At 37.2% G+C, this 15,049-nt stretch overlaps 1 protein-coding gene across 4 annotated transcripts; it reads right to left on the reverse strand.

Annotated features, from left to right (window-relative positions):
* Positions 1 to 1,200: 1,200 nt before the first annotated feature.
* On the reverse strand, positions 1,201 to 10,767 carry LOC308688122 (uncharacterized protein). 4 transcript variants are annotated; one of them, XM_081361027.1, is made up of 9 exons: positions 9,112 to 9,796; positions 8,105 to 8,584; positions 7,027 to 7,192; positions 5,790 to 6,272; positions 4,867 to 4,911; positions 2,940 to 2,981; positions 1,967 to 2,034; positions 1,645 to 1,688; positions 1,201 to 1,389 (listed from the first exon to the last, which is right to left on the reverse strand). In XM_081361027.1, the coding sequence occupies exons 2-9, from the start codon at positions 8,315 to 8,317 to the stop codon at positions 1,326 to 1,328; spliced, it is 1,125 nt and encodes a 374-aa protein (XP_081217153.1). In that variant the 5' UTR covers positions 8,318 to 8,584; positions 9,112 to 9,796; the 3' UTR covers positions 1,201 to 1,325. The 4 variants fall into 4 exon arrangements, with proteins under 4 accessions (XP_081217153.1, XP_081217152.1, XP_081217155.1 ...); XM_081361026.1 differs by having other exon boundaries at positions 8,105 to 10,767; XM_081361029.1 differs by lacking the exon at positions 1,967 to 2,034 and having other exon boundaries at positions 1,307 to 1,389.
* Positions 10,768 to 15,049: the final 4,282 nt, after the last annotated feature.

Here is a 15,049-nt window from a genome sequence, read left to right on the forward strand (position 1 = left end):
AGATGGAACTGGTACTTCAGCCAACAAGCGGCTCCGCACAGTTCTATGCTTTATCTTTTGAAATATATAAAACCATTTATTTTATTTGGATTAAATATGCATGTTTTTTTCATCAGATTTACCAATTGTTATAATTTGTTTGTGCTGGTCAATTATGAACAATAGATAAAACTGAACTGCAAGCAAAAACTTGGGGCCGAGGGGTCACTGTTTCAAATATTTGAGGGGCTCCTCCCCAAACAAATGTAACCTCACTCCAATTTTTTTATAAAACTTGAAGGCCCTGATTAAATTATATATAGGCTACATTTTCATTTAAAAAGAATCCACTTGTAAAGTTAAACAAATTCCACATATAAATATACTCAATGAAGGTTGTTTCTTTTGTCTCAACCACATCATCATATTGTTTTGAATTTGATGTATGGAAAAGTAAAAACAAAAATTATCATCTTTTGCAAGTGTTATCATAGTGTATTTGTGGTCTTTCACAAAAATATAAGTGAAAATACACCAAATGCTTATGTATTGCTTTATTACTCACAAGAGGCTTAAAGGGTGATCAAACAAATTTATTGACAAGGTGCATGACAAGTAGAAACTATATAGTCTTTGGCAATTGGAACACATCGAAACATCGTTCTTTTAAAGGTGTACTGTAGAGAAATGCATGATATGAAGAGGGATATCCCCTACATGGAGCCGACACTGGTGGTGGTGAAGGGGTGAGTAGCAATGCTGAGATCTGGATGAATGTGGAGCTCTTCTCCTGATGAGCACAGCGGAGGGACCTATGACACGATTGGCTCAAGAGGGTTGAGAAGAAAATACATTTGGTTTAAGACGTAAAACGCCCAGTCAGCTGATGAGTTTGGAGTAGAAGAGAGTGAGAGAGAATGTAAAAGATATAAAGTAATGAGTGAGTATAAAGAAGGTCAGTCTTATTTGTTGAACTTCATATTTAAGCTTCATGTCAAACAAGCCATAAGGCTGTATTTCTTAACAGTGCACAGTGAGGTTAAGTGAACTTTGAAAAGCACAGACAACAGAACATGAAATCAAGTTACGCGTCAACTGTAATAAAATAAAAGTGCAATGTATAATCATGAAATATGAAAACATGCTTTTGAATAACATCTGAAGAAGAAAATTCAGTTGGATTAAGTACATTTCTAGTACAGCCCTCTCGAGATTAAACTCCAGGTCACATTCTTGGAGATTTTCACCTTTTCATTACTACAGAAAGATGAGATACGACTTCAAATGCAAAACAGAAACAATTGAATAAATACGCTGAAACCAAAATGGAGTTCAAAACATACATTTTATTTATTTTCATTATTTCGGAGAGAATCCTTTGGCTGCCAGGACTGGGCCCACTGCTCACCACTAAAAACAGAAGGGAATTTTTAGGGAATAACAGTTTAATTTTCCATCTATGAAGGACCACCACCTTCATGCATGCATTAATGGTGGTGGTCCTTCATAGATGGAAAATGAAACTGTTATAGTTCTGTAATGATGTGTGCTTTACACTTGTTATAATGCTTGTTTAATCTGAAACAGAACGGATTAATAGAAAAAGTATTGTAGCCAACCCCCCTATCTCTAATTCATAAAGCAGAAGAACAGAGAAATACTTACCATACTGGACAGGGCTCCCAGTCAACCAACATTTCTGCTTTGCCCTATCAAGAAAAATAAATAAATAATTCCATTCTTAGCATAAGGCTATTATGTCTGGTTATAGGCACTGAGTTTCATTGATACAATGGGTCATTATTTTCAGTAGACACTCCTTTCTAAACTGTAATTCAAAAAAGACCAAACACATAAAAAGCATCTACCTAACAATTATGGTATGTATACTGTAATATGTATTTGCCAACTCACAAGGAAGTTTCTAAATCCTATATTGCACTCTGCATACTGCCTACACTCTGCAGTTCCTTTATGACTGTCTAACCTTTCTCACTCTTTCTCTTACTACACTCCTGATGGGGAAAGCCTCTAGGCGAGTGTGGTAGGAGCAATCTGTGAACAAAAACACGTTTCAAATACTTATTAGTTAGTTTAGGAACAAAATAAACACAACTATGAAGACTTACAACTATGAATCACTTTGTGATTTTCTAGGCTGATATGGCTAGGAACTATACTCTCATTCCTGCGTAATAATCAAGAAACTTTGCTGCCGTACCATGAGTCCAGCAGACGTAATGATATGACGCAGCGCCTGAAAATAGTCCCCAGCTCGGTAGACTAGGGTCGACCATTTTCAGGCGCTGCTACATATTACTGTATTTTGACTGTACAACTATGGGGGAGTTGTAAAATGAGCCTATTTCCAAAAAAAGTGGAGTATCCCTTTAAGTAGGGAGCAGACTTGCAAGGATGACAACAAGTGATGTTTATCACTAATCAAAACATGTACCATGGAACCAAATCACTAATTTCCAATGTGGTATGCTTGCTTGAATAACCATACTACTGCTAAGCCACAGCTCACAACTGAGAATACTCCACTGCTGCTGCTTCTACTACTACAATGCATTTTGGTCAAATTAGACTAATTAAGCCTGTTGGATTTTATAGGTTGTCAATTGTACTAATCTCACTATTACTATTATGTACTACTATTATTATTATTATTATTATTATTACTATTCTATATCTATTATGAATAATCATGGTTATGTGTGCTACGCTGGACTAGCTGGACTGGTCAAGACATTTACATATTGTTGCCCTGTTGCGGGTCGCTAAGTCGCTTTGGATAAAAGCTTTTGCTAAATGATTAAATAAATAAATAAAATTTTGACTAATTGTCTGTTTTAAGTAGTTAAAAAAAAGCAATGGAACTATAGCAAATAAACCGGGGTAAAAGTTGCAATGTATAGCAAAGTATCAATCATTGCATTTACATGCAATGCACTTACTCTTTTGTGACCTTTTCCTTTCCGGCATATGCCTTGGTCCCCCTGTGAGAAAAAACAAAAAACAAAAAAACACATTTACATTAATTAGACAAAATGCACTTTGTAATGTCTTTTCAACATAAATATGTGTCCCTGACTCCCTGGTGTGTCTAGAGAGTAGAGACCCCTGAAATATGGAAAAAGACCATCCTCTATTTCAGTTAATGTGTCTGCAAACACGCTGTTTATATTTGGCTCCACATTTTACATGACATGCAGGCTGAGGCTCATTAGAATAGTAATCATAGTAGGCTTATAGAATACTCCATCTAAAACGACTCGTTTCAGACAGGGTCTGCATAAAGGACCAGTTCAAGATAAATAAGGATTTTTTTTTAAGGATAATGCAAAGCTACTCTAGTGGACTATCAGAACAAAAATATAGAACTGGAAATTAGCATAATAGGTCCCCTTTAAATTCTATTTGCGTAATTCATTTATTTACTTAAAGGGTTAGTTCACCCAAATATGAAAATTCTGTCAGTAATTACTCACCCTCATGTTGTTCTTCCAACCCCGTAAGACCTTCGTTCATCTTCGGATCACAAATTAAGATATTTTTGATTAAATCTGAGAGCTGGATCACATTTCCATAGGCTACTAAGGGATTGAAACTTGCTGGCCCAGAAAATGTATTAAAGAGATTGTTAATATAGTCCAAGTGACTCCAGTTGCTCAATCTTAAAGGAGTCATAACCTGTAATTTTCACTTTTCCACGAGAATCAATGTATGTTATGATTGCCTAACGATTATACACTGGCCGGGAAGCCGATATTTAAAAGTGAAGCGTTTGTTTACCCCAGGATTCATCAACCAGCAAGCGTGCACGCGCACTCAAATACGAGATTTTAATTTCAGCCCCGACTTGACGTCATGACGGGGCAGGATATACCATATATGGACACCGCAGACCTATGCCGCGGGAAGCCTGCCCTGCCCCTTACCCCCTCATATTCAATTCAGTCGCGAAAGATGCAGAAACGTAGTGCACACGTGAGTTGCTCTGTTGTTGACTGCCAGAATCAACATGTAAATGTGTTTTCTCTACCAAGAACGGACCTAGCTATCAGGGACCAGTGGATTAAATTCATTTTTAATGACGCGGTTCCTACAACCCTTCCCACTGGCTTAACGTTTGGTGTCTGTGCTAACTAAACATTTTACGCCGGAATCCTTCACAAATTTGGGGCAATATCAGGCGAAGTTGGCATCGAAGCTCGGGAAAAAGGGGCCATTTTCAACAATCAGAGACTTGCCTGCAATTGAAACGGTAAAGGCCCGTTCACACCAAGCACGATAACTATAAAGATAACGATAAAGATAACTATATATGTGTCCACACCAGCGACCGATAACGGACTTTTTATTCTAAGCACGCGCGCGCCCGGATGATCCAGATCCATTTTAAATGCGCGAGACCTTTAAATTAGAATGGATTCTGATTGGCTGTCAGTGTTTTATCGTTCGACAGCTGGAAAAAAATCGTTCTGAAAGTGATCCCTATGATATCGTTCCTCATATCTTTATCGTTATAGTTGTGGTGTGAACTCTGTTATTCTTTAATATGGAGAACGATTTTTAGAATTATATCTTTATCGTTATCTTTATAGTTATCATCCTTGGTGTGAACGGGCCTTAAGACTGTGTTTTTATTGCTCTACTGTGTGTAACAAACAGCAGCTAACTGCTAATGTGGCTATTGTATGCTAGCGGGAGTATTAGCTTCGAGGTAAACATGAATGTTGGAACAACATGAGGGAGAGTAATTACTGACAGAATTTTCATTTTTGGGTGAACTAACCCTTTAAGAGAATCTGCTTGACTAATGAGCTATGGTAACAGTTATCAGAACCACCAATAATTACCCAACAAACATTATTTACATACCTGACTTTTTCTTTTTGCGACTTGCAACTGTGCCCCTGGCTGACCCTGTGAAGACAGCAATGGGTTTGGAGAAAGAAAATTACTCATATACCAAATAAATCTTTAACTTATTATTTAAAATACTGAAAGACCACAACGTCGCACAAGTGTGGCAGTACATGTATTAATAGGTGTAAAGTACATGTAGTCTTATTGCGATTGAATTAAGGTTGCTCCATTTACTCCACGTGTTTCACTTTCTCGCTTATGTCCATCCTGTTTGTGATAATCCTAATTTGTTTCAACAAGAGCTGATCCTTCGCTGACTTGATCAAGGAACGCAAGGGGTGGGAAAATGGTGGTGTGGTTGTGAGCATGAAATGTGCTCATCAAATTTCATAGCAATCTGATAAATTGAGATATGTTGCCTTCAAGTTTAGTGTGCATGGGACACTGACATTCCCAATTATTTTGAATATTCAAATTATCCTAATATCTTTAATCTTTAATTTTGGCCAAGTAATTTCAGCATTCGATTAGTAGCATTTTTTTTTACTTTTAGATTTATAATAGACTCACAAAATTCCTTCCAAAAGCCCTAGTACAGAATCGGATAGACCATCTAATTATGTAATATCAGATCAACTTTTCTAGCAGATTATCCATGGAAAATGAGAACCTTGTGAGTTTTAATTTATCAACCAGCAAAAAAGTTATAGCATGGTGTGTTTGAGTTCATTTCCCCTACTTGACATCATGCATCCTGCATTGTGACTATTTCACATGCACACATTGCAATGTCGATGCTGAAAAGAGCCCTAACCTGCATCAAGCTCTATGGGGGAAATAAACTGGAAGTCAAGTAAATTCAAGGTAACCCATTGGTCAAACACTTTAGGCCTTTACAAATATAAACTGTAACTCTTTAAATTTGTTCTAATTACCTTGCCCCTCCATTGGGCTCGTCTGCTCCACCTGCCCCTCCACAGGGCTCGTCTGCTCCACCTGCCCCTCCACAGGGCTCGTCTGCTCCACCTGCCCCTCCACAGGGCTCGTCTGCTCCACCTGCCCCTCCACAGGGCTCGTCTGCTCCACCTGCCCCTCCACGGGGCTCGTCTGCTCCACCTGCCCCTCCACGGGGCTCGCCTGCTCCACCTGCCCCTCCACGGGGCTCGCCTGCTCCACCTGCCCCTCCACGGGGCTCGCCTGCTCCACCTGCCCCTCCACGGGGCTCGCCTGCTCCACCTGCCCCTCCACGGGGCTCGCCTGCTCCACCTGCCCCTCCACGGGGCTCGCCTGATCCACCTGCCCCTCCACGGGGCTCGCCTGCTCACCTTCTTCCGGTTGCTTGTTCTCCAATGGGTCACAGGGTGTGAGATGCAGCGTAATCAGCTGATCATCATTGCCACTGGAATCCTGGGTCCAACCTGTGCAAGTTAAACAAGTGTTGTGTTTTGCTTATTTAAAACATAGAGGTTAACCATAAGCTTGATCTGTACCTGTTTTAAGTTTTAATCTGTTTGAATCATATAGGCCTAGTCCAAATTTTGCCCAACCAGATTTGAAGGCACTTTTGATTGCAGGAGAACTATTGAGTGTCAACTGGATGTATTAGATATCTGCAATATATTTGATTGATTTCCAATGACTATAACCAATACAATATATCTTTAAGTCGGGAAAATAAAACCCAAACTGCTCATAATATCTATTCAAAAAATGACAAGTATAATGTTTGTTTACAGTCTGGGTTATGCCTCAAAGTTAGTAGCAGTGTAAGTTTTTGGTGTATCCAGCCAACATTTGATTGTTTTCTTTTTCTTTGTGTTATTTCTGGTAATGCTCTACATTTTAGCGCCGTCCTTGATATTGTTTTATTGATATATATATATATATATATATATATATATATATATATATATATATATATATATATATATATATATATATATATATATATATATATATATATATATATATATATATATATACATTTAATTCATTGACCCAGTAACCAAAACGTGTCTTTGCGAATTTCATGTGTTCAATTAGTATGTCCAGATTTTTGTGATTTACAAAAAATTAAGCTCAATGTTAAATCTCCTTTAAGATAATAAAATCTTTTGCGCTCTCAACACAAATTGTGAACTGTGACTTTAAGATACAGTGCATGCATCTCACCTTCACAAAGGTATTCATAAAATGAACCTATCTTCTGAAGGTAGTCCTGGGCATAGGCGGAGAGGGTGCAGCGAGGGGTTAATATTTCACACTTCATTTCTTTTTTTTTGGTCTCCTTTCCAAGAAGCAGAACTGGCTTGTATCCAATGGCATGGAGTTTCTCAAGCTGCAATGACAACATTGTGTATTTTTGCTGTTTAATGAAATAGAAAAACAACATAAAAAATAACTAGGAATATTAATTATTAAGAAAATATAACATTATTAATGACAGCATCCAGGTTACTGCCATTCAGGATTTTTAACCTAATAGTGAGTTTTGCTTTTGTAAAACCAAGTATGTGCAAACAGGAAGGCTCATACAGTAGAAGCAAAAAAAACAAATATATATAGAAAATAAGGTTAAAATATAACTTTTTGTAATATTAGGAGCTTGGGTTTTGCACCTACGTTGATAAGATTATGTAGCCATTGTGCAACTGGACAATGACAATCTAAAGATTTATTTTAAAAAGGCAGAACCTTAGTGATAACATGACCAAATGGGTGAATGCTGCACATATTTACAGTAGACACGTGCACATTGTTGTTTTGAGTAGTACAGTATGAATGCAGTTCATTTGTTATTTCTCATCCACTCGATAAGAAAGTTTGATTATTATATTGCAATTCTGTCACAATACATGCCTGTATTTGTTATGAACTCAAGAATTCCTGAGTATCAATTATATTTGCTGTGTGTTCAAATTTTGCTCTGGTAGATCATTAAGGTCTGTGATGTGTTATGGTGAAGATGTGTTTACTTTAGGGTATTAGCCTACCACTAAAATAAAAACTAAAAATCACAATTACATCTACCTTCAAATTTGATAGTTAAATTGTACTTTTAAATTAGTTCTGATGACACAGGGAGGACAAAGTATCATTAGAAAAAAATAATTTAACTTTATCTATATTGGCAAAAAATACTGTCTTTCTGACCTTGCGCTGGCATGCTCACTTAATAACAAATGGTACCACTGAATGTACTTCCTAGATGATCTGGAAAGTTTAATGTCATGTATGAAATTGTACGTACCAGGATATTGGCTTCATCCTTGATGGATGCAATGTTGTGGTTTTTCTTACGACCAACCACCCATTCATCTCGCTTCTCATCAAACCTCTGAAGCTTCTTCTTGAGGCGCTGCTTCTGAGGTTGCTCCTTTTTACAGTGTGAACAGACCTTTTGTGCACAAAATAAAATGCCCTGACAAAAAGGGCAGTTCTTTTTTGTAGACCCCCCCGGCATTATAACAGTCAGATACAGACAGACAGACAGACAGACAGACAGACAAAGATGGATAAGAGACAAGTAGACAAAGACAGACAGAGAGAAAAGAACGAGCAATAGATAAAGACTGTGAGATAGATGGAGAGAGAAATATAGATATTGAGAACAGAGAGAATGTGAGATATAGAAAATAAAGAAGAGATTGAGGTTGGCTCTTAAAAGTGCCTTTGGGTTTTGAAATCAGGTGTGGCTATAGGTTCGGACAGGTGATGTGTTTGACAGGATCTGCATGGAGAACAACAGAAAATGTTGATTATGTAGTGTTTATGTACCCTATTAATGACCCTAATAGTGAGTGATTCCCATTTTCTTATAAATACTTAAAATAAATAAATACAGATTCACGTTGCTCCTATTTCCTGTGCGCGTAATTTTTTTTTAAAGGCGCGCGCGCGTAACATGTGCCTGGGGTTCGACATCCCAGATTAAAAGGCAGCGTTATGTGCAGTATAAGTTTAGACCAAGTGATAATATTGTTATTACTGACACATTACAGTGACACTGTGGGTGAACCACGATGATCGAGAGAAAATTACATATTTTAGATAACTAACGTTAGAGTTAGCATGTTGAAGTTGGCTATCCATTTAGCAAGCCTAATTTCACAGGATTTTTTTCTGATAATGAGCAAACCTTGGACGGGCTTTAATTCGTTGCCCTAACGTGTAAATCATGTGAATCTAATATGGCAAATGCATCAATTATTTATAGCAAAACGTGATCGTTACGTACGAATGAGCCTAGCAACTTACCTGGAAAGTGGTTTGAGCGCAATGAGAAATCACTGAAGAAATCACCCAATTACAGGGCGGGCTGGCTCCGTCTCCATAGCAACGGAAGCTGATGATCATGGGTAATACTGGAAACAAATAAAACTGATGGCCATAACACATAGTATTGTTGAATTATCAAGCACACTTTCGCGTGTGTGTTGAAAAAAGATGAGGATATCATTAAAAGAGAATCGGTGGCGGGTCCTCAGTTTTATCTGTCGTCATCCATAGTAACGGTCGATAAGGCTCGTGGGAAATGTAGTTACTGTTAGATTTGACACGCCAAACCGATGGAAAACCGGTATTTTTCAGCAAAGAAACAGGAATATTTAGAAGCAATAGCCGTAACTCAACTTTGCACTCGCATTCAGGAATAATATACATATTTTTTTAATGTAAGGAAGCACTGACGATGGTTTACAATGTTGAGTAGCCTACCGATTATAATTTAAAAAGCAATAAAACAAGGATTAAAATCTCCTGATTAAATGATGGGCAAAGTAGCCCCTAAAGTTTTCTAAATGAATCACAAAAAAAAATAAAAATAACAATACTGTGTTTTGAAAGAAAAACGTGGTGCAGGCACGAAAAAGACGTCCCATTGAAATACATTAGATTGAAAGTCGTGCTGAGTGACACGAAAAAAGGAAGGAAATTCGTGCCCATGGACACGAATCAATTTGTGTTGAGTAGCCTATACCGAATATAAAGTAATAAAAACGAGGATTGAAATCACCTGATTAAATGTTGAGTAATGTAGCCCTTAAAGTCTGCAAAATTAATAACAATTGAGAAAAAACAATAGCCTACCGTGCTCTCGAAAAAAAACGTGGTGCAGGCACGAAAAATACGTCCCATTGAAATACATTAGATTGAAAGTCGTGCTGAGTGACACGAAAAAAAGAAGGAAATTCGTGCCTATGAACACGAATCAATAGATTCATGTTGAGTAGCCTATACCGAATATAAAGCAATAAAAACGAGGATTAAAATCACCTGATTAAATGTTGTGTAATGTAGCCCTTAAAGTCTGCAAAATTAATAACAATTGAGAAAAAACAATACGGTGCTCTCGAAAAAAAAACGTGGTGCAGGCACGAAAAATACGTCCCATTGAAATACATTGGATTGAAAGTCGTGCTGAATGACACGAAAAAAAGAAGAAAATTTGAGCCCATGGACACTAATAAATAGATTCATGTTGAGTAGCCTATACCGAATATAAAGCAATAAAAACAAGGATTAAAATCTCCTGATTAAATGTTGTGTAATGTAGCCCTTAAAGTTGGCAAAATGAATACCAATTGAGAAAAAACAACTCTCGAAAGAAAAACGTGGTGCAAGCACGAAAAATACGCCCCATTGAAATACATTAGATTGAAAGTCGTGCTGAGTGACACGAAAAAAATGAAATGCCTTTGGACACGAATAAATTCGTGTTGAGTAGCCTACCGAATAGGCTACAATACAACGAGGATTAAAATCTCCTGATTAAATGTTGAGCAATGTAGCCCTTAAATTTTGCAAAAGGAATAGCCAAACATTTGAGAAAAAAAATAGTGTGTTCTCGAAAGAAAGACGTGCAAGCACGAAAAATACGTCCCATTGAAATACATTGAATGTCGTGCTGAGTGACACGAAAAAAATAAGGATATTTGTGCCCTTGGACACGAATAAATAGATTAATGTTGAGTAGCCTACCGAATATAAAGCAATAAAAACGAGGATTAAAATCTATTGATTAAATATTGAGTAATGTAGCTCTTAAAGTTTGCAAAATGAATAACAATTGAGAAAAAAAACAATACTGTGCTCTCGAAAGAAAAACGTGGTGCAGGCACGAAAAATACGTCCCATTGAAATACATTAGATTGAAAGTCGTGCTGAGTGACACGAAAAAATGGGGAAAATCGTGTCCACGAACACGAATCAATAGATTAAATTTCGTGACTATGTCACGAACTGCCGTGAGACTGGGTTGGCAGCAGTGAGTGGAACTAGCCCAGGGGTCACTGGGGCAGCTAAGGGCCTGTGGGAGGAGGTGGGAGAGGCCTAAACTTAAAATTAACATCACTTGAATTTGTCTGAGGTAAATCTAGCAGTAAGGCGAGTTTGAGGGTCATGTAGGCCTATCACAGATGATTAATGTTGTTTTTAGATGGCAATGAGAGGCCCAGTCAGGCTAGTTTCGGTGCAACCCATTCAGAGCATGAATTTAAAGGATTAAACATTCTATCATCATTTTCTCAACCACATGTTGTTTCAAACCTGTATTACTTTCATTCTTCTGTGAAGCACATAAAAGATATTTAGAAAAATGTCACAGTATCCATTTTTACCATTTTTTTTGTCCATACGATGAAATCAATAGTTCAATGTTGTTTTAGCAATGTTGCATTGACTTTCATATATGGGCTCAAACAATTGAAACACTTGTTAGAATTTCCACATTTGTGTTCAGCAGAGAAAATAAAGTCTCGACAAGAGAGTGAGTGTATGATGACAGAATTTCCATTTTTGGATGAACTATCCGTTTAATTCGGGAGGCAGTGAATTCAATTTACAGCTTAAAATAAAAATCTGCCAAGAAATGTATGTGCAAATTTGACAGTCATTGAATTATGGTGCATTAATGAAGTGGAATCTGCCACTACTGCTGGTTTGATGTTCATGCAAAAGCATCCCCCTCAAACACACACACAACTGCCCCCACCCTCCACTGCAACCCCCTGCCAGGTCAGGAGCTCTGGTAGACCCTGGGCTAGCCCAGCCAAGGGATCATGCTGTGCTAATATTTCTGTTAGCTTGAATGGCTCACTGAGATGTTGTTTATTTGGATTAGCAAGTTGTTTTTTATCAAAATCAATACGTGGCGCAGGAATGGGAAAGCAGTGATTGAAATGCAAGGCTTAGCATCGGGATAATGCACCAATCTGTCTTGACATGAAGAGGATGTGTTGACATTGGTGTGGTGGAGCGGATAGGCTAAGAGCAGGTGAAAGCAAATGAAGAGAGAAAGAAGACAGTTTGCTGCTCTTTCAAGCGTACCTTGCATCTGCAAAAGATAGATGTCTACATTTGCCAGACTAAAAACAAAAAAAATAATAGTGTCACAGTCTTACTTCCAAATAATATATAATATATATACAGTACAGGTCAAAAGTTTGGAAACATTACTATTTTTAATGTTTTTGAAAGAAGTTTAATCTGCTCATCAAGCCTGCATTTATTTGATTAAAAAAACAGTAATATTGTGAAATATTATTACAACTTAGAATAATAGTTTTCTATTTGAATATACTTTAAAAGATAATTTATTCCTGTGATGCAAAGCTGAATTTTCAGCATCATAACTCCAGTCTTCAGTGTCACATGTGACATCCAGTCTATCACATGATCCTTTAGAAATCATTCTAATATTCTGATTAATTATATGTGTTGGAAACAATTCTGCTGCCTAATATATTTGATGAATAAAAGGTCAAAAAGAACTGCATTTATTTAAAATAAAAAAAATATTTTCTAATAATATAAATCTTCTTTACTATCACTTTTTATCAATTTAACACATCCTTGCTGAATAAAAGTATTGATTTATTTAAAAAAAAGAAAGAAAAAAATTACTGACCCCAAATTACTGACCAGTAGTGTATATTGTTGTTACAAAAGATTTCTATTTTTAAAACATTTGCTTCTTTTTTATTCTTTTTTATTTTTTTACTTTTTATACATCAAAGTATCCTAAAAAAGTATCACAGGTTATGAAAAAATATTAAGCAACAGAACTGTTTCCAACTTTGATAATGAATCATCATATTAGAATGATTTCTAAAGGATCATGTGATAGACTGGAGTAATGATCCTGAAAATTCAGCTTTGCATCACAGAAATAAATGATCATTTAAAGTATAATAAATTGAAAACCAATTATTTTAAATTGTAATAATATATCAGAATATTAATTTTTTTTCTGTATTTTTGATCAAATAAATGCAGGCTTGATGAGCATAAGGGACTTCTTTCAAAAACATTAAAAATAGTAATGTTTCCAAACTTTTGACTGGTACTATATATATATATATATATGTGCCTGCAACCAGCAGTTATCACCACACTGGTTCCCTCAACTAGGATTTTTTTCCACAGGCTTTGGGATTATTGCAAAAAACAAGCTCTGTGATCAACAAAAGTTTATGATACTTTAACACGTTTTGTCCATCAAGATTATTTTCACAAATGAACACAACTTTTATTACTTTTGAACCTAAATGCAGTCGCCAGAAGTAAAAAGCTAAAGGATGTCTATAAACGAACTACACGACAGTCCCACACTTCATTGTACGTGAATTTCCTAAGCTTCCGAAAACTCTCTGTTTTTATCTAAAAAACATTTTTCCTGAAAGTTTGAGTTAGAATTAGCCTGGCAAGCCAGACCTACATCAAGATGTTAGGTCTGGAAACTCACCATAGTTACGGCTCAATCCGAGGGGCGGGATAAACGGCTGTCTTTCAAATTCCCTCTGCACGCAATAGGACAGCGCTTCAACCAACCAGGGGTGCGTTTCCCGAAAGCATCGTTGGCCAACTATGGTCGCAAGTTCCGTCGTTACCAATAGAGTTCAATGGACATTGCGATGAACTTGCGACCATAGTTGGCCAACGATGCTTTCGGGAAACGCACCCCAGAGCGTTTTCCCAACAGCGGAGCTTAGTTGATAGATTCAACTTTTGCCATATCTGGCCGGCAAAACGACGAACACATCTTCCTTTTTTAAAGAATGACTTAAGTGCCGTTCTTTGCTCTTTTCTCAAAGAAAAAATTAACTCCAAGTCCTCCAGAGTCGCGGCCAAAGCCGATTCGAAAGACCGTTGTCCTCCATCAGCAGCCGCCATTCTTTGTTTTCAAGTAGCAGCAGCCAGGTAACCGTCGCAACTCTGTCGTGTATGTTAAGCCCGCCCCCGCCTACTCTATACACAACGTGATTAGCCTGACCCAATCTGGGTTTTTGCAGCGAGAAGGTTTATTGAGAGTTGCTAGACGTACCTGGCTGCGAAATACATTTTGCTGCCGCTAGGGTGCGTCTAGATTTCTAGGCTAAGTTAGAATAGTATATAAGAGCACAATCATAAGCATAACAAGGCTGTAAAAGTGGAGTTTACCAGTTCGTAGTGATGACGTTTAATCTCCACAACTGCCTCTGTAGCCCCATTTAGCCACTTGTCAGAAACCACCCTTTCAAGACGCATAACAGCTTTAAAAAACAATCACGAGTGGGGTAATACTGATATATTTATGCCGTAGAATAAAACGTTAAAGTAATTTGAGCTTGTGTTAACCACAGACCTTCTTTTAGCCATTTAACCAAAAACCCATTAAAAGAAAACCCATTGGAACCGGAAGGGCTAAAAAAACTAGGCCTACAAATTTATGTCATAACTGCACCACTCTATAGAATGCAGTTAGAAAGAATGCCCCTAAAATTCAAGATATCAGGGCAAAATTGCCTCTGCATTATTTTTTGTCTCAAATTATATGATATGGTTAAGCAATATCACACGAGTGCTGTTTTTTCCCTAATAGCACAAGTACAAATGGGATATTGATGTTACACAACAGGTCAATAAATACAAAGTTAATATTGTGTTATAGCCTATTTTAGGCACAGTATTTACTGTTTTGTTATGGTCTCAATTTTGCCAACAGAAATATTACCTGTAAAGCCAGAGCAGAACTGTTGTGCGTCTCCGAGCAACACCTTTTTGAATGAATCCGCATTCTGAGCAAATCAATCGGTAAACCAATTATTTAATGGCCATTCATAAAGAGAGCCATTTACTTCATTCCTGAATGAATCAGCCGTTTGAACGAATCCAATGAATGAATGACTCACTGACTTGCTCATTTAGACATTTTCTG

The sequence above is a fragment of the Scardinius erythrophthalmus genome (genome assembly GCF_964197995.2).
Source record: "Scardinius erythrophthalmus genome assembly, chromosome: 3".
Classification (NCBI taxonomy): Eukaryota; Metazoa; Chordata; class Actinopteri; order Cypriniformes; family Leuciscidae; genus Scardinius; species Scardinius erythrophthalmus.

Excerpts from the sequence above, each read along its gene's own strand:
- LOC308688122 (XM_081361026.1), bottom strand. The coding sequence starts at position 8,317 with ATGCCGGGGGGGTCTACAAAAAAGAACTGCCCTTTTTGTCAGGGCATT. Across the intron at positions 7,193-8,104 it reads AGGATGAAGCCAATATCCTG|CTTGAGAAACTCCATGCCAT; the intron begins GTACGTACAATT and ends TTGTCATTGCAG. Across the intron at positions 4,912-5,789 it reads GAGCCCAATGGAGGGGCAAG|GGTCAGCCAGGGGCACAGTT; the intron begins GTAATTAGAACA and ends CTGTCTTCACAG.